General features: G+C 43.2%; 1 protein-coding gene across 3 annotated transcripts in view; it reads right to left on the bottom strand.

Moving 5' to 3' along the window:
- HTR2A (5-hydroxytryptamine receptor 2A) overlaps positions 1-15,321 on the bottom strand; it is a 36,496-nt gene extending 21,175 nt beyond the window's left edge. Inside the window, exons 1-4 of one of the 3 annotated variants that reach the window (XM_054187886.1) lie at positions 15,268-15,321; positions 14,880-15,142; positions 13,737-14,392; positions 8,308-8,508 (exon numbers count right to left, since the gene is read on the bottom strand). In XM_054187886.1, coding sequence (XP_054043861.1) covers positions 8,308-8,508; positions 13,737-14,151 — 616 coding nt within the window. In that variant the 5' untranslated portion in view covers positions 14,152-14,392; positions 14,880-15,142; positions 15,268-15,321. The other 2 variants (XM_054187885.1, XM_054187884.1) reach the window with 2 other exon arrangements.
- Between the last annotated feature and the right edge of the window lie 2,049 nt (positions 15,322-17,370).

The raw sequence follows: 17,370 nt of genomic DNA, 5'->3' as shown, positions 1-17,370 counted from the left end.
TGTTCCTGCTAATTGGGGTAAATGTAAGCCTTTCATTTTAAAGCAGAATTCTGGGATAAGTTTATCTTTCTTAACATTACAAAATCCAAAATCTGGCTTAAACAAAATTTAATTCTTTAAGATACATAAAAGAAGCTGTGAAATTGCTCTGTATAATTTTAAAATGAATGAAAATTTCTTTGTTCTTGAGATTTTCTTTTATGCAATACATTTCCACTTTAAAAACACTATTTTTAATATAGAAGGTGATTAAATGCAATTACAGTGTACAGATGACAGAGTTTATAAATCCCAACATGATTCCTTGTGCACTCCTTTTCTGCTCGTTTACATTGCATGGGGCTTCTGCTATGCAGAAATCCCAGTTCCTCTGATTGGAGATGGTCAAGTAATTTCTTGGTCAATATAGGATCCCCTTTTGAGCGCGTGCTGTTATAGAGACCTACAGCAAAAAGACTGGAGCAAGTCTGTGAACACGTCCTTTCTGCATTTTGCAACACCTCACATAGCACTTTCTGCAGAAAAGGGTATCCTGCGGTAGGACCCAGGCTCATCCTGCCCCCTCTGGATGAGGAATCCATTCTGGATTCTTGTCTGTATTCCACACTGTGCTGGGTACAAGACTGGCTGAAAAATATAGCCTTTCAGAGAAGGAGGAATAACTTATAATAGGCACTGAACTGCCTTTTTTCTTAAAACATTCCATTTACTCTGACGTATCCTACAAAGAGAGACTGGCTGATTATAGGTCATATTGCCAACCACAAACAGTTACTTACTCCTTCAAAGAAACCTGATAATAGGACCAGCCTGGTCCAATTGAACTCAATGCTTTTTTTTCTGGTAGCTTCAAGGGAGAAGAACATGGTCCTTATGGTCTTCAAAGTAGAGACAAGTTTAAAAAAAAAAAAAAAGACAATGAACAAGTTCTGTCATCAGTACCTTGACTAACCAGGTTCTTTCCACACAAATCCGCTATTAAAAATATAGCTCTGTCATTTAAAACTTGCCCTTAAAAATAAAACCAAAGCAGAAAGAAAAGCCACACATTAATGTTGTGATCTATCCTCATTCTTTTTTCACTTGCAAAGAAGAGTGTTTCTTGCAAAAGAGGTGCTCACAAAATGGGTGTGTGCCTTTTTCATAGGCAAAAACTTTCACCTCCTCCTGTTGATCAGGTAATTACACAACGAAAATTGTCAATGTATACATAATAATTACTCTTTATTTTACAGTACATATGTGCTGGTATAGTGTGTTCTTCCCCGCCCAGACGTATGCCAGGTTGCTCAATGTCTCTGGTTTGAAAATGTGGCCCTATGGATTTTTATGTTGTTTCTTTATCTCTGTATTTCCAAATTTGGAGAATTTAGAAAGCAGTTCAATCATTACCATTCCTTTGAGCACTTTTTTTCATGAAGAAAAGTACAAGGTTAGTAACACCTCCCTGTCAGATAATGAAAAAAAACCATATACATGTTCAAAATGCAAGCTTTTTTAACCTTCACAGTTATGAGAGGGAGATATGTGTGGTAAGCTGTTGGTCTGGTGGATGAGATGTGTTCGCTCTTCTGGGAAGAACAAATCAAGCAAAGGATTCTGTTACATGGGGAATACGGGAACAATTTCCATCAAAGAGGAAAGTAAATATGATATTTCTGTCTCTTTCTCAGAATCATCTTAAGTAATGTCTCATAACCAGAATACATGTGCTAGCCAACTCAGGAACATGCATCACAGCATTGAACGTTAACTTCCCTTGGAAAACCTGGGCATGGAGTGCTCCTTTACTCATTAGTTGTCACTGCTGGTGGAGTCATTAGTATGGCAATGAACTTTCTACTGGCATAATTGCTACTACCTACTAAGCCTCATACATTGTGTCTCTATAAAATAATAAGATGAAGATCCTCATTCTGTGAGATGGTTATAGAGCTCTAAAGCCTCATTTATGAAATTTTGTGCCATGGTCCTTCATTACAGTTAATGCAAATTTCTCTACATGTTGTGTCACAATTTTTAACATCTTTATGGCATTGTGTTTTTACGGTGGCATCTACATCCACAAATGGAAAATGCTGCAGGGGATTGGCCAAACACAAAACCTACAATGTTTGCCTTTGAGATCCTCGAGCTGGAAGACCAAACAGTATGTTCACTCTCTGGGAGATGATTTCATGAGTATGATTAAAAAAAGACGTTAACTAAGGAAATGATTATAAATACTGCTAAGAATGCAAAGCCAAGTTTTGAAAAGAAGAAATGGAAGCGAAGTGAATGACTACACGGTAAAGAGAGTAGTGGAACAAGTTTAGCTCCAGCACTTCCAAATTTAGGTGCTCAACTTTAACTCTACATGGTTGGAGTACAGTGCTGTGTGCAATTACTTTCAATTTTATGTATTTTGGCAGTATATTCCATGTTATAACAAGTGGTCTTTTCCTATGCCAAGCCATCCCCAAATTAGACTTGAATGAACTGGCAAATTATAAATCTGTCATCTGGAAGAAATGGAGGATGCAGTGGATCCAGAGCAGGGATTCCCAACCTGCAGCGCCTTGGCTATTTGTGCCTTTTGAAAACAGCAAAGGCACTTTCAAACGAAAGCTGTCCTTGGCAGAAGGAGGAGTGAGCTGGAGCAGGCCAAAGCTGTCAGCAAACCACAATCCAGAGACACTGGTAGTTGTACTCTCCCAATCCCAGCTGCTTCCCTGGCCCTTCGTACTCTGCAGGACAGCAAGAAGTTATGCGGAGAAATTGCAGGCTGCCCAGGAAGGAGGTGTAAGCCTTTACTTCAGCATAAAGCTTCACATTGCCCAATTATAAGAGGGCTCAGTTACACTGGGCTTGCACTTGTTTCATACACCTGGAGGTAACTTTTTGCACCCTACACTTTGGAGAATGTCGCTTCACATGATACAGTATTTCTGTATTTTCAAAGCCTCGAAAGCAATGGCAAAATTTTAAGAGACTTAGGCGATGGGAGATATTTCACCAGCTTCATTCAGCTCCACTTTGGGCTTTTTTTTTCTGCATGAAAAGTACTGAATAAATCTAAGTTGTTAGTGACTGGAGAGAGCAGAAACTGCCTGAAGGCAGTGAGCAGATGTGTAGGCTGAGTGAGAAATGATAAGAGAAGAGAGAGAAAACTCAGCTAAGAGGATTTGGGCTTCATCAAACTTCACGTTACTTAGACCATTAACAGAGGAATAGAGAGAAATAAGGACTGAAGAATGACATATATAAGGGCTTAACATTCATGACTAATTCTTTTATGTGGCCCTTTCAAGGATTTTTAAAGGAGATAATGATGGCTTCTTGCAGAGCAATATGTTTCTTAGGCCCACGTAGGATTCAAAGGTGCTTTACCTGTATTTTTCAGCACAGCCTCTATTTACAATTCTATAGATTCCACTTAAATGCTATTCAAAATTCAAGTCTAATTTTTCTAGGAAGGGGAAGTGCTTGGGCCTTTTACACCTGTTCTCAGTAATGACCTCTGTGCTTTAAAACAAATGGAATAATTTTCAGGGTTTAATGGGCTTTTGCCTTCAACAGCTAAAAATAATCTAATTATCTAGCCACTCTGGGTACTGGATGATTTAAGAATTAAAGACACGATTAGAATCTGTTACAGTAATTAGAATCCATTTTAAACCAATTGCCTGTGGCATTACATGGTCTAGTGAAAGAAAGGCTGCTGGCTAAATGCTCTTCTTCCACTAAATGCAAAAACAAATGTTAGTACAATTTTTTCTTTTTTCTCTAAGAAAGTCAAGATTTCAGAAACCAAGTAAATAAAATTATCTGTCCCTTTTTATGCTGTTTTTTAAATAATTCTGATATTGCTGAAGCCAACAGAGGGAAGAGCACTGATTGACTGGTCTTTGGATCAAATTTACTGAATAAATTTGTGACTTTAGTGAATAAAATGAAAATTATGAATTTACTGAATGAAAGTGTTGTTACTTAGGTAAATTAGAAGTCATAATGAAGGAGATGTGGGTAGATCGGAAAGCACTAGGAGAACTTCTGCACAAATCATGTAGAAGTATTTGCAGAAGTCAGAGAGCATGTGGATAAGGGTGATCCAGCTGATATAATGTTCCTGGATTTCCAGCTCTGACAATACTGTTTTGTCAAAGGCTGTTAAAGAAATTAAACTCTAATGGCAGAAGAAAGGTCCTCTTATAGAAAAAAGATGGGTTAAAAGAAAACAAGGCGTAGGATTAAGTGGTTTGTTTCCACTGTAAGGATGGTAGAAGGTGTCCAACAGCCCTCTGTGTTCATCAGTGCTGTTCAGCCCAACCGTGACCTGTCTGCATGGACACTGGAACTGTGTAAATGTGCTGGCGACGCGCAGCTCTTGGCTGTAGAGAATTGCAGAAAGTCCTCATAAATCTCAGCTAATGGACACCAAAGTAGCAGACAGAATTCAGTGCTAAGAAACAAAGACTTGTACATTAGTTGACGGAGAGGCAGGGGGAACCCTATATAAATATGCAAAACTATTTGTCATTACTCAGGAAAGAGAGGAGTATCATGAAAATGGTCAGAGCACCGGAGCACCTCTCCTATGAAGAAAGGTTGAGAGAGGTGGAGTTGTTCAGCCTGGAGAAGAGAAGGCTCCACGGAAGACCTTATTTTGCCATTTCAATGTATGAAGGAGGCTTATAAGAAAGATGGAGAGAAACTTTTTATCAAGTCCTGTAATGATAGGACAAGGGCCAATAGAATCTACTCTCTTTTCAATGGAGAGACTAGATTTAGGTTGGACATAAGGAGGAGGTTTTTTTACAATGAGGGTGGCTGGAACAGGTTGCCCAGAGAAGTTGTGGATGCCCCATCATTGGTAGTGTTCAAGGTCAGGTTGGATGGGGCTTTGAGCAACCTGGTCTACTGGAATACATCCCTGCCCGTGGCAGGGGGGTTGGACTAGATGATCTTTAAAGGTCCCTTCCAACCCAAACTATTCTCTGATTCCGTGATTTTTGAGTCACTGAGCTCCGTGTGCAGGGGTGGTCCTAAAGACTAACAGAAAGGCTGGACTTATTAAAGCAGGAACTGAGAACAAGGCAGAAAACATTACTACACCACATGAATTCATAGTCTGTCCACATCTTGAATATTTACGTCTGGCCACCTATGTCTCAAAGAGGATGTAGGAGCACTAGAAAAGATTCAGAGAAAGGTACAGAGATGACCTGGGCATGGGATACTGCCACACAAACAGAGCCTAGAGAGATTGGGACTTAGCCTGTTAAAACAACTGTTGAAGGAGGATATGCAAGAGGATGGACTAAGGATTTTGACAGTAGGGAAGTTACTGAGGGTCTCTGATCAGCAGGTTCTCCCCTCTTCCTCAGGTAAAACAAGCCTTTCTGCAGGGGAACATGACATCTTTCATTTCTTTCTCTTGCTTTTTACCCTCCATCTCACACATCATGAAAATTCACAGGGCATCGGCTCAGCTTCAAACTGCAGGAGCAAGGGGAAGCCAAAGGAAGCTGGGGGACACAACCTTAAGAAACTCTTCCCTCTGAATTTGTCAGCCGAGCTGCAGAGACCGTGTTGTGCCCGACACTGGTTCTGCCTCTGCCAGCTGTAGATACGTGAAAATACAAAGAGCTAAATAATTTATAGCTCTGCCACTCTAAGTAGCACTGAGAGCCTGAAGACTGGTAAATGACACATAGAGCCCCTCTTTGTTCAGAAACCATTTCCTATTAGTAAATGATACAGAAAACACCTTGCTCTTCAGAAACCATTTCCATTCTGAGTTGGATCGTGGCAGATCAGGAGGACAGGGTCAACGACCGACTGACAGCAAGTTGCATGGGTGATGTGGGATCCATCAAGGTTCCTTATAATACTGGCATTTTTCTGTATAGTATAGCATTATGCCATGGTGCAATCTCACAGCCTGGCAGTGACTAACTGAGCAGCTTCTTTGCAGCTTGCCGTGTCTTTGCTTCCCCTGCCTGTCCTCTGAAGCACATGACATTTGCTGGAGTTCATTCATGAAACCGCTGCCAGGCTGGGAACTGACCCGTCTTCCTTTAAATTGTCTCCCCGTGCCCCTTGCTTCCACAGGACTAGCAAACTAGCTCAGCGGCGCTTCATTCCTGCACACCTCAGTGTGCGTGCCTGCATTCATTTATATCTATTTAAGCCACTCACTGTTTTGATGGCAGGTGGTGTGTGAATGAGATGGAGTGTACCCTATCAGCCCAACTGTTTTCCCGACGTCCCCTGTTCCCTTACGTGTGTCCTTATCCAGCTGCAGCAAAGCAGGACTCTGTCCCCTTCACTCATGCCACACTTGAGTGCTTTCCAATAAAATAAGTTGTATTTTTGAGAGTTATATAAATAGCGACCACGTTGCTACCACTTGCCATAGTAATAACACATAACATCCATGGCTCGTCTGATCACTGTTAGAAGAAAATTCTCTAGAGAGCAGAAAAGGTGTTTTTTACAGTGGGTAAAAGTTGTTATCAGTTATTACAGCAAAGAACAGTCCTAACTTTTGAAATTAAATATCAAGATATCAAAGAACTAAGCCCTCCCGCTGCAGGACATAAAGCATGTTCTAACTAATAGGGCTTAAATAATAACTTTTTCTGGATTCATTTTAATAGTGAGATAATTCAGATACTCCGGCAGTGAGCCCCTGTCTGAGGAAAGATGCTGAGCAGCGTGGACCACTGGTTTTGCCCCTGGAATGGGCATTCTGATCATTCTGTGAATTAATTTGTGTTAGAAAAGGGTGGTAATTTCACACACACGAGGCATAGGCACCACACACAAATGCAGTGTGGTTACACAGAACGTATACATTTAAGGAATGCCTGTATTTTTTATGCTATATGGAGAATGCACTGAAAATGCTTGCACTTAGCAGTCTCCAAGGTTGGAAAATCTAGGGAGTCATGTTTTCTACTGGATTAATAAAAAAAGTGACTGTAGAGATATATGATATAATTCATCTAATCTAAATTAAGACTTCTACATCTGCTCTAGGCTTCCTTTATAGTTGAGAGCTAGGTGTTTTTAGGGTGGAGTTCACCTGGCCTGTGCTAGACATCTACATCTGACCAGCTGAATGCACCCCGGCACCACACGTGATGCTGTTGAACCCCACCACATCTTGGAGGATGCAGAACTGTCCTCCTGTTGAGAGAGGGCTCCCACTATTTCTTACTGTGCAGCAGAAGATACAACTATTTTAAGCCATAAATATCCTAGACTGCTTTTTCTCAGACTCCGAGCCAGGATCAAGAGGGACCCGGGAGACGATTCAGAGCGGCGGGCAGGCAGCAGTGTTAGGCATCATCTCCTTTCCTCCCCCTCGGAAGAACGGTAACAAATTACAGTTACCACTTGCAATATAATTTGTATTAGCCAGGGAAGCAGGTAATTACCTTTGATTGCTGGCAACACTCATCTCTTCCAGGGCAAGAGAGTGAATTTCTCCTGCTTGAGACTAAGTGAGCTGCCAATGGGAGGGTCTACAAAACCAGATGAGCTGAAAGGGATCTGCGCTTTCAACACATTTGAGAACCACCGCCCCAGGTGTGTGAGGAAATTCCTGGTGGCATCAGACACCAAACTCTACCCAACTCCCACCTTGCGAGGCTGCTCCGGACCAAGGGTGCTGCCACTACAAGAATGGAAGAGCAACGCTCCCATGCCTAGTTTCGAGCCTCTGGGTTTTGCCAGTGCAAAGAGAGATTCATCTAGGGAGTCATTCGGGGCACCTATTTTAGGCTGCAACTCTCAACTGTCCTGTGGAGAAACTTCTCTCACTTACAGTGTACACAGAGTACCTAATGCCTCCTATATAGGATGCATGAATACTCTACCCTGTGCACCACTAAAGGCAGAAAAGATCTGCCTGTAAGAAACATCTGTAAGCAAATTACACTGATAAGGAGTTGGGAACAACTGACTTACATAAAACAAAGAGATCTTTTTTTCAGTTGAGGTATTTTTTTTTTTCTTTTTAAATGTTAAGGTAATGATGGATAATCAATACGGGAAATAAACACACCTTTGAAACAAACTTGAACCCAGTAGTCCTATCACTGACTTATATTCTTCCAGTGACAGTGGTGCTCAGTTCTCCTCCATTTCCCGTTGTCATTGTTGATTTCCATTGCATAATTACTACATTACAGCACTTCTTAGACTGTGGCAAGCAAAATATTGCAGGCAGAGAACACAGTTTTAGACTGCCCTATATATCTCAAATCCTCTCAAAGGCTAGGAATCTGCAATTACATGCTGAAATATTGTCTCACTCACCAACTGATATGGTCCAAACAGCAATTATTTTTGCAAAAGCCTTAGTTCTTGAGTTAAACCGGCTGTGATGGATGGGGTTTCGGATGGCAATGTAGCGATCCAGTGAGATGGCACAGAGGTGCATGATGGAGGCAGTGGAGAAAAGCACGTCCAGGTAGATCCAAATAGCACAGAGCTTCGTAGGTAGAGGCCACGTGTAACCTGCACAAGACAAAGTTGACATCAGCTGAGAATGTGACATACTCACATCTTTTGTTGTGACACATAAATCTCAGTGCATATATCCTTCTATCCCACTGCTAGCTGGTAGTGAGTGATGCCTTCAACAGAAGCTGCCTGACACTGTTTTAAGAAACCTTTTTCTTTTGTTTGCAACCTTCTAACTGTAGCTTTTGGGATTAATTCTGCTTCTTTCCCAGGCTACAAGTAGCATTTTTTTTTCTTTTTAATTCTATTTGCATAATGCTAATGCTTGTTGTTATAATTAACCATTTCTGTCAGCAGATCTGTGGAAAGAGAAGCGATTTTGCCATTGTAAACCTGCAAGTTCGCAATTTTGTTTTAGGACTTTTATCCACATAATTACTGCATTATTAACACCTGCTGATATGCAAAGCTGCCCAAATTATGAAACTAAAACTTTAGATTTAGTGGGAGCTGAAGGAAGAAAAATATTTTGTTGCACACCTGTGATATTTGTCTCACCCGTCTTCAGGCACCTACCACTAACTTGAATAAGGATATTCCCTGTATATTGATAGGCTCCTCCAGAGAGAGCAATCCAAAGCAAATGCATTAGTGTTTACCAATATCCAACCTACATCTTATTTGCTGCAAATTGAGCCTTTCCTTTTTCCTTGTTCTTTCCACCCTCCATGAAGAATAATTGATTGCTGTTCTTTCTGGAAGCTATTGGAAGATGGCTATCGTGTCTTGCCTATTTTTGTCTTTTTCTCTTCCAGGCTAAGCAACGCCAATTCCTTTATCTTTTGCTTACAGATAATGGTTTTAAAACTTTTGTGCTTCTTGTTTCTCTGCCCTGGAATCTATTTAATTTATCCACATCTTGCTTATCATTCAGTGACCAAAACAGGGCTCAGTACTCTTGCAAAGGCCTCCCGACTGCTAAGTGAAATACAAGATTGCTTCACGGGTCTCGCAGGGAATGTCCTTACACAACCTGGAATGATGAGTGCCTTTTGTATAAAAATATCATACTAGTGACACATGCTTAGTTTATGATCCTTTTTGACAGACAGAACTTGTTCAGCATTCATAGAATCATAGAATGGTTAGAATTGGAAGGGACCTTAAAGATCACCTAGTTCCAACCCCCCCGCCATGGGCAGGGACACCTCCCACTAGACCAGGCTGCTCAAAGCCCCATCCAGCCTGGCCTTGAACACCTCCAGGGATGGGGCTTCCACAGCTTCTCTGGGCAACCTGTTCCAGTGTCTCACCACCCTCACAGTCAAGAATTTCTTCCTGATATCCAACCTAAATCTCCCCTCTTTCAGTTTAAAACTGTTACCCCTCGTCCTATCACTACACTCCCTGATAAAGAGTCCCTCCCCATCTTTCCTGTAGGCCCCATTTCGGTACTGGACGGCTGCTATAAGGTCTCCCCGGAGCCTTCTCTTCTCCAGGCTCTTCTCCATTCCTTAAGCCTGGACAAATTTCCCCAGCAGTAGTTGGTTTCCTATCTTTTTCCTAAGTGGCTATCTTTGCATTTATCCTCAGTGAATGTTAGTTGTTCATTTCAGACTTCCTCTCCAGGGGTCCAGATGATTGTTGATGATTCTGATCCTGTCCCTCTGAGTGCTTGTAACCTCTCCCAGCTTGGTGCTTTTGGAAGGCTGTGTAAGCTCACACTCCATACACCGTCCAGGTCATTAGGAGCAGCACTGAGCAGACCCAGGTTAAGCAGAGCCCTGCAGGAGCCCCATTCAAAGGCCCTTCTAGTCTGGCAGGGAACCACTAATCGCTCTCCGTGGAGCAAGTTTTGCAGTTATCCATGTCCTTATCTTGTGGTGATTTAATTTACAGCATATTACCTGAGCTGCCCATGACAGTGTGGTATGGGGCAATGCCAGAGCCGGCATTGTGATAAAAAGGTAGTGTTTTGGGGGCTGCCCGTCTCCTTTGTAGGTACAGAACAACAGGATTTGCAACAGCAGGAACAGAGGGAGGGACAGAGGAGCTGCGCCTGTGCCTAATTAAACTTAGTAAGTCTCAGTAAGCACTGGGGAGACCTATTACTTGATGCTCTTGGACTGCTGTAATATGGGCTGACCCTGACAAGTCATAGAGCATTTATGGATATGTTTTATCTTGTTTTCTGGTGTTCCAGTGGGGAATCTAGTCTCTGGAGTGCGTTACGTGTGGGCTGGCTTTCAGGATCATGTCTTCCCAGCAGCATCTCTCTGTCAGGACAGGGCAGTTTACACAGGGAAAAGCGATAAAGTATTTTTACACTTGACAACATGAATTTGTTGTCTTGCATTAGTGGCCTTTGGGAACACATTTGTCATATCCTTCTGACCTCTTGTCCTTGCTTTAAAACCGGATGGGACAGGGATAAAACAACATGCATCAGATAAGCTACTTTGGAGACTACAGGGCCAAGAAAAGGGAAAGTGCACGAGAGGAATCAGCTGTGGATGCAATAGGAGTTAGGAAGCATGTAGATAGCACCCTCCAGGCAGGCCTTGGGACATTTTATGGCAGCTTTGCCTTGTGCTGTGCTTTGGTCACTGTCCAATTCACCCCTCCACATATCCAAAGGAAAATAAACCAAACCAAAAAACAAACCATGGCTGCAATTTAAAGATTGTGTGGGCAGGGCAAATTTTACAAGGTTCAGGATTTCACGTGGTCCATGAGAGCTCATGAGGTGCAGGAACTCACATCAGGGAGTCCCATCCAAGGGACAGGCAAGTGATGCTTGTGCATCTGTGCATTCGAGGTTGAGAGGCTGAGAGGGAGGGCAGGTAGGTGAGATAGGATTTTCTTCCTGAGGTTGCCAGATAGTAGTATCCAGGAGATGAGAAATGCTTTCTCACAAGGTCTTTGAGGTGAGGAGGCAAACAAGGGAAGCTGGCCAGGATGGGTGGGCTGCTGCTTGTTGGTAACAGGAGATACAGGGAAAGGCTAAGGAAATGCTGTAAGGAGGGGAGAGGAGAGGAGAGGAGAGGAGAATCTATAGGCATGGGCAGTTACTGAGGAGGCCCTGTGCGCCATCCTGCCTTGACAGAAGCACATCAGCTGAGGCCATGTCTAAGGTCAGCACTCGACTGGTCAGGAGCCCTCTGAAATGCCTGGTTCTTCCACTGCAGCAGGGAGTTACGCAGCATCTGCCAATAATCCCAACAGCTTCTCCATGCTGGCATGGGGGAAGTCACTGCAGCAGGAGCAACAGGCATCAGGGACCCGATGCATGTTTGGGTGGGATCCAGTGCTGTTGTTGAACTCTTTGAATTTTCTGCTCTGTGGGCACATCCACCTTGGTGGGTGTCTTTTTGCAGCAGAGGTTTCTGCTGTTGGGTGGATGGAGAAGCCTGCCTGGCCCAAAGGGTGCAAGCTGGGCAGACAGGTTGCCAGCACACTTGAACAGAATTTGTCCACAGTAGCTGTAAAGCTCTTGAGAAGGAATTCATCTCTCCTTTGAGCAAAACAGTCACAACTCCCCTTCAAGGGGCTGCGGAGCGGGTGGTGGAGCACCCTTGTTCAACAGCCTTGGAGGGACGCCGGCAGAGCAAGGTGGATGCAAAGGCCCCTGCTTTGGGCTCAGGACTGTCAACATAGGTGATGTGGCTGATGCTGGCTGCATCCCGACCTTCCTCTGGGCGGCTGAGGCCGAGAAAATGCTCCTGCATAAGGGGAGGTTTCTCTCTGCTCCGTCACTGGTCGTCCTGGAGGGTGACAGTGCACCATGCCAAGATGGCTCTTCTGGTACCTGTGTGCACCACCAGATGATTTTTCACCCCAAGTTACTCTCCTTCTTGACATTGCAAGGGAAAAAGCAGGGAGAGAGGAGACAGAGCCTGTGCACTCCCTCTCCAGTGGCTTTTGGTGCCCTGATGCTGCTCCAAGCCAGCGATTGCAAAGGAGGGTGACGCAGCCTTTTCCCGGCGACGAGGGTTTCGGCTTCGCTGCATGCAGGAAATCCCACGTCCCGACCTCCAAATCACTTCCGAGCAGCAGATTTTGGGCGCCTCTTTCCTCAGCAGCGGAGCCTGGCCAGCAGGAGTCCCTGTTGCATGTCTCAGGGAATCACGCAGGATTTAAAAGGGTTTTGCTAATCTCACGCATCAGACGATTTCTGCTCCCATGGCTCCGTTTTGCGCTGTGTCTTCACCAAAGGTAATTGCACCACTAATACAATAAATCACAACGTTACACCACCACTGATGCCACATACAGTTTGCAAATTCTACTGAGGGCAATCTGAGTAGACATACTGAAACTGGGAAATAAATTTCCAGTTCTCTGGATGAAATCTCTCTTAAGTCACAGGCTTATGCTTGGACAGTAAATAGTGAAGCAATAGAAATCTTTGCAAACAATCTCACTTTCATCCTGACGTTGCCTGGCTTCTCCTTGAACTGTAGCAATTCAGTTGTGGCACTGGAAAACTCATTTCTCGAAGTTTAGGGGTTATAACAGCCTGACAATATTGGTACTGAACACATAGGCTGCTGCTTTTTGCTATGTGAGCTGTGCTGGAAGTGATTTTGGTGAAAATGAGGAGAAAGATCTGCTATTAATCACCTACAAGGGTATGAACTGTGAGTCATTATTCACTTAATTCTTAAATAACTTCTTTTAAGAAATCATAGCTTTGCATTTGTAAATGTTACTAAAAATTAGGCAGAATTAATTCCCATCCATTTTTTAACTCTCACAATATTTATGCCAGCATTTGTTGGGAAGTAGATGTCTAAGCAGGGTGTTGGTATTAAGAAAATTATTTACCTTTGTATTACTTCATCTAAAAAAAAATGAAGGGATTGCCTACTTTGAATCTAAAGGTAGTCATTAGGGCATATTTGCCGAGCAAAATAACTGTCAGGACGCTACATTCTCATTAGGATTATTGAAAATTATGAGCCAGGGAAAAAAAAATGAAAGAATAGAGAGAGCAAAGCATCTACATATATACTTTGAGACAATTCATCCAGCAACTCAGTAATAAACTAATGTTCTGGACCGTGTTTAAAATGCCTGTAACTAGAAATATAAAGTAGGAAAAGATTCAAGTACTTCACCTATTCTTACATCCATTATCCAACTACATATATTTCAACTCATATGGAGTGATTATAATTTTCTTTTTGTGGTAAGAGAATGAAATAATAACAACAACAACATGTGCATGCAATGTTTAAAGCCTCTCGATACATGCAGTAGGTTACACAGCTAATACTCACCGTACAGTATGGTTAACATTGAGACAGGCATGACAAGGAAACCCAGCAGCATATCAGCTATTGCAAGTGACATTAGAAAATAGTTAGTGGCATTCTGTAGTTTTTTCTCCAGTGACACAGCCATGATGACAAGAATATTTCCAGCAATGGTTAAAACAATCACTATCACTGTCAGCAAAGCTGGCCAGTTTTTCTGTGAAAGCTGAAACAGGGAAGAGTAGCACGGTGGACTCATGTTACTTTCACACGAAAGGTTGGTTAGGTTTTCGGAGTCCATGGTCAGGTTAAAGAGATGTGATATATTAATCTCTCCAGCTCCATAAACATTTCTGTAGAGTCTTCTCTCGTGATTTATTTGTATTAAGGAGTTTGCAGTTGGGTTCGCAGAGCTCTCCTCATCACAAAGAATATCCATTGCTGAGTCCAAAACCGGTGAGATAAATAGTGAAAAATAAGAAATTACCACCCTTCGTCACCATCAGGCTTTATATTCCTCAGCTGTCCATGCCAGAAGTTGGGGGAGCACAATCTTTTGTCGACTGTATTTTTCCCACTAGCGTGATGTAGAAAAACATGCCAGAATTACTCCGAAAGCTGAAATGTTTTGTTTTCAGTTCCATAGGAAGTCCAGCGTTGGCATACATTTGAAAATCCAGCTGAAAAGCAAAACCAAGCTGTAGGATAGAGAGTGTGGACTTGAGGCTTCAGAGAGCAAAAATGTTGGAGAAATAAAAGAGAAAAAACTTTTGCAACCACTAGGACTCCCCTCTGGAGCTATATCTTATTGCTATTGGTAACTGTGATCACACAATTTTAAACACAGCAGTATTAAAATAGCTTGCCATACAAAACAGCAGAGCTCTCGCTTCCCTATTAAGAAAGTTGATTAAAGATTCCATCCAGCATCTTTCTCTTGAAATAATTAGATATGGTCTTATTTATAGTTCATCTTCCATAATATGGCTGATAGTCTCTGACTTCTGTTGTATTTCAGCATCATTTTCAGCCTCATATCAGAGATTACACATTCTGTTCCATGCTTATTTTTATAGTTAATTGCACCTTTTGGCCCAGCCTGGCTTCAGAATGGAAATTAAACAACTAGATACTATGATAGAAAAATACAATTTAAGGAAGACTTACATTGTACTTCAGAGCCCACTCTCAAACTTCCATTAGGTGCACTTTGTACCGTGATTTACCATGTTCTTCACTGTGTTTAGCCAGTTTTGTGTCCTTTTTCTTCGGCCTCCTCCAAAATGGTGGTATTTGAAACAGTTTTTGTTGACTTCTAAACTGCACACTTGAGTGAAGCCAGTTCCTGTGCTGCGAGGCTTGCTCTTTCCTTCTGAGAGATAGGCTGCTCGCCGGCTCTTTCCTCGTGCATTTCCCCGCCCCAGGGCAAGCTATATTTAAAATAATAATAATATCAGAGCCGTCCTCGAAGTGACACAAAAGAAAGAGCGCACACGCACACACACACGTGCGCACGCACACACACAGAGAAAAGCAGCCTGCACGGAGGAATTACTGGTTTCAACAGGAACGGAATTTCTTGCTCACTGCCTTGTTCGGTTTGTCAGACCTCCCACTATCTGGATGTCATAAACTGCAAGGCAGCAGCAGCAGAGGAGGGCAGGGGAGGGCAGACCAAAGAAGGTCTTTTGGGTAAACCGGCAGCTTTTGCAGCGTGTATTTCGCAGGTCCTCTGCTTGGGTGCTTTGTCAGCGCAGGCTTTCCATTTGCAGAGGATGGCTTGCAAGCACAGCTGCGCGCAATTACAGTGGTTTACAGGACGCAGGCTTAAAAGAGACAAAATCTAAGGCTCGTGCGGGCAGATACCAGTGAAAAATGTAAGTGCGAAGCTTTTTCCGTGTAGAGGGGAAATTATGCAAGCCTTAAAAGGAAGGAGTAATATTCAGTCCCCTTCAGTTTTAACTCCAGGTCTGGGCTGACATGTGAATCAAATTGGCAATAGATATTTATAAAAAATTGGAGTCACTTTGGTGTCACGCTCGTTTGTCAGGAGGTGGATGTAACGATTAACCCCAGCAGCCTGTCCCAAGGAAGCGTCCCAAATAAGGCAGTTGAGTAAAACCTTATCAAAGTGAGTGTCAGAGCACCCACCGAAGTCCGTCTGAACCCACGAGTCACCGTTACAGAAAGTCTTTCCCAATAAAGTTCCTTCGGGGCTGGTTTTGCTCCCAGCTGAGCCCAGACCAACAGCCGTCACAGCAGGACAGAGCAGCCAGGCAGTAGCTCCTAGTGATGCCCACTGGGGAGTCAGAAACGGCTCCCCAGCACTTAAGCTGGGGACTTAAGTCCCAGCACTTAAATTTCCCAATCCCATAGGTGAGGCCAGAAGACTATCAGGCAGCACAAGCTGGTTAAAAAAGGCTGATAATGCTGAGTTTAGCAAGAAATGTTTCAGCAGTCCTGTCCAGGAGCCAGAAGAGGCCCTTTCCCTCTCTCCTTTAACACAATAACCGAATGGGTTACTATGTTCACCAAGTGAATTTGGCCTCTGTGCTCCAGAGTGTTTGGTAGCTGTCCCCATGAAGGTGCCCTCAACATCAGAGTGCGGAATTGCTGCAGAGCTTGATCTCCACTTCTGTTGAACATGGCTACTGTTCAAAATAGGGCAAAAAAAAAGACCCCTTGGCCAGGGTTAGATATGATCCTTTGTGAGGAAACCAGGTGTCCTGTTTCTTAAATGTCTCCCTCTGGGCTCTAATGACTCTTTAATGTAACAGTCGTGGGTGGGAGGTGCTGTTTTGCAGGTGAATACCCAAACCGTGAGTCACCTGCTGGCGTTGTCAGCAAAGCCCAGTTTCATGAGGTAGAGCTGTGCACCTTTCTCCCACTCCAAGCATGGGATGGAGGTTTAGGGCCTGGTCTTCTGCTTTCCTGGAAGAATACACTCTGTGTAAAAGCCTTGGAAATCCTGATTTCACATCTGCAACTCCAGGTAGACCTGAAGTAGATGCCTAAAAGACCTTCCTGTTCCTTACAGAGTAGCTTCATCTCCCCATCACTACGGTGGTGTGACTTTCATTCAGATACTTCACCTTTCCTCTGCTCCAGTGACTCATTTAAGGCTGCAGCTCTACTCTGGATGTCAGCAACATAAAAGGTAAGTAAGTGCAAACAGGCTGAATGTTGCCTTGTCTAAGACCTTTGCAGGTACAGTCGTAAGGTCTTCAGATAGACACTGCACTGTTTCCTTTGGTCTAGCTGTAGACACATCACCGCAAGGTCTGAGTGCCTTCTGGGCACTACTTTGTTCCTCCAAAAAACTATTTGATATATGTGAAACTGAGGCACAGGTAGATGGAACGTCTTTTTTAGGTTTGCACATGAAACATGGGTGAATCAGAAACTGCGTAGCCCAGTATGTCAGCAACAAATCTGTGATCTTACGATGTCTTCTAGCACAGTATGTTGGATGTGCTACTGAGCACGAGTATATTGTATTATTTATGGCAGGATTTTTTTTGACTGCAATAACCACCCCACCCGTCTCCCCCCAGGAACCTGAAAATCACTCCCCTTCCGTATAGTATCATTACAGGGGTCAAGCAACAAAAAAGTATCCAACCTTCCTGTGCTGCCCGGAGAGAAAGGAGGGTACCAG

Source organism: Rissa tridactyla, chromosome 1 (assembly GCF_028500815.1).
Source record: "Rissa tridactyla isolate bRisTri1 chromosome 1, bRisTri1.patW.cur.20221130, whole genome shotgun sequence".
Lineage (NCBI taxonomy): Eukaryota > Metazoa > Chordata > Aves > Charadriiformes > Laridae > Rissa > Rissa tridactyla.
This window is presented reverse-complemented; position numbering and strand designations above follow the sequence as displayed.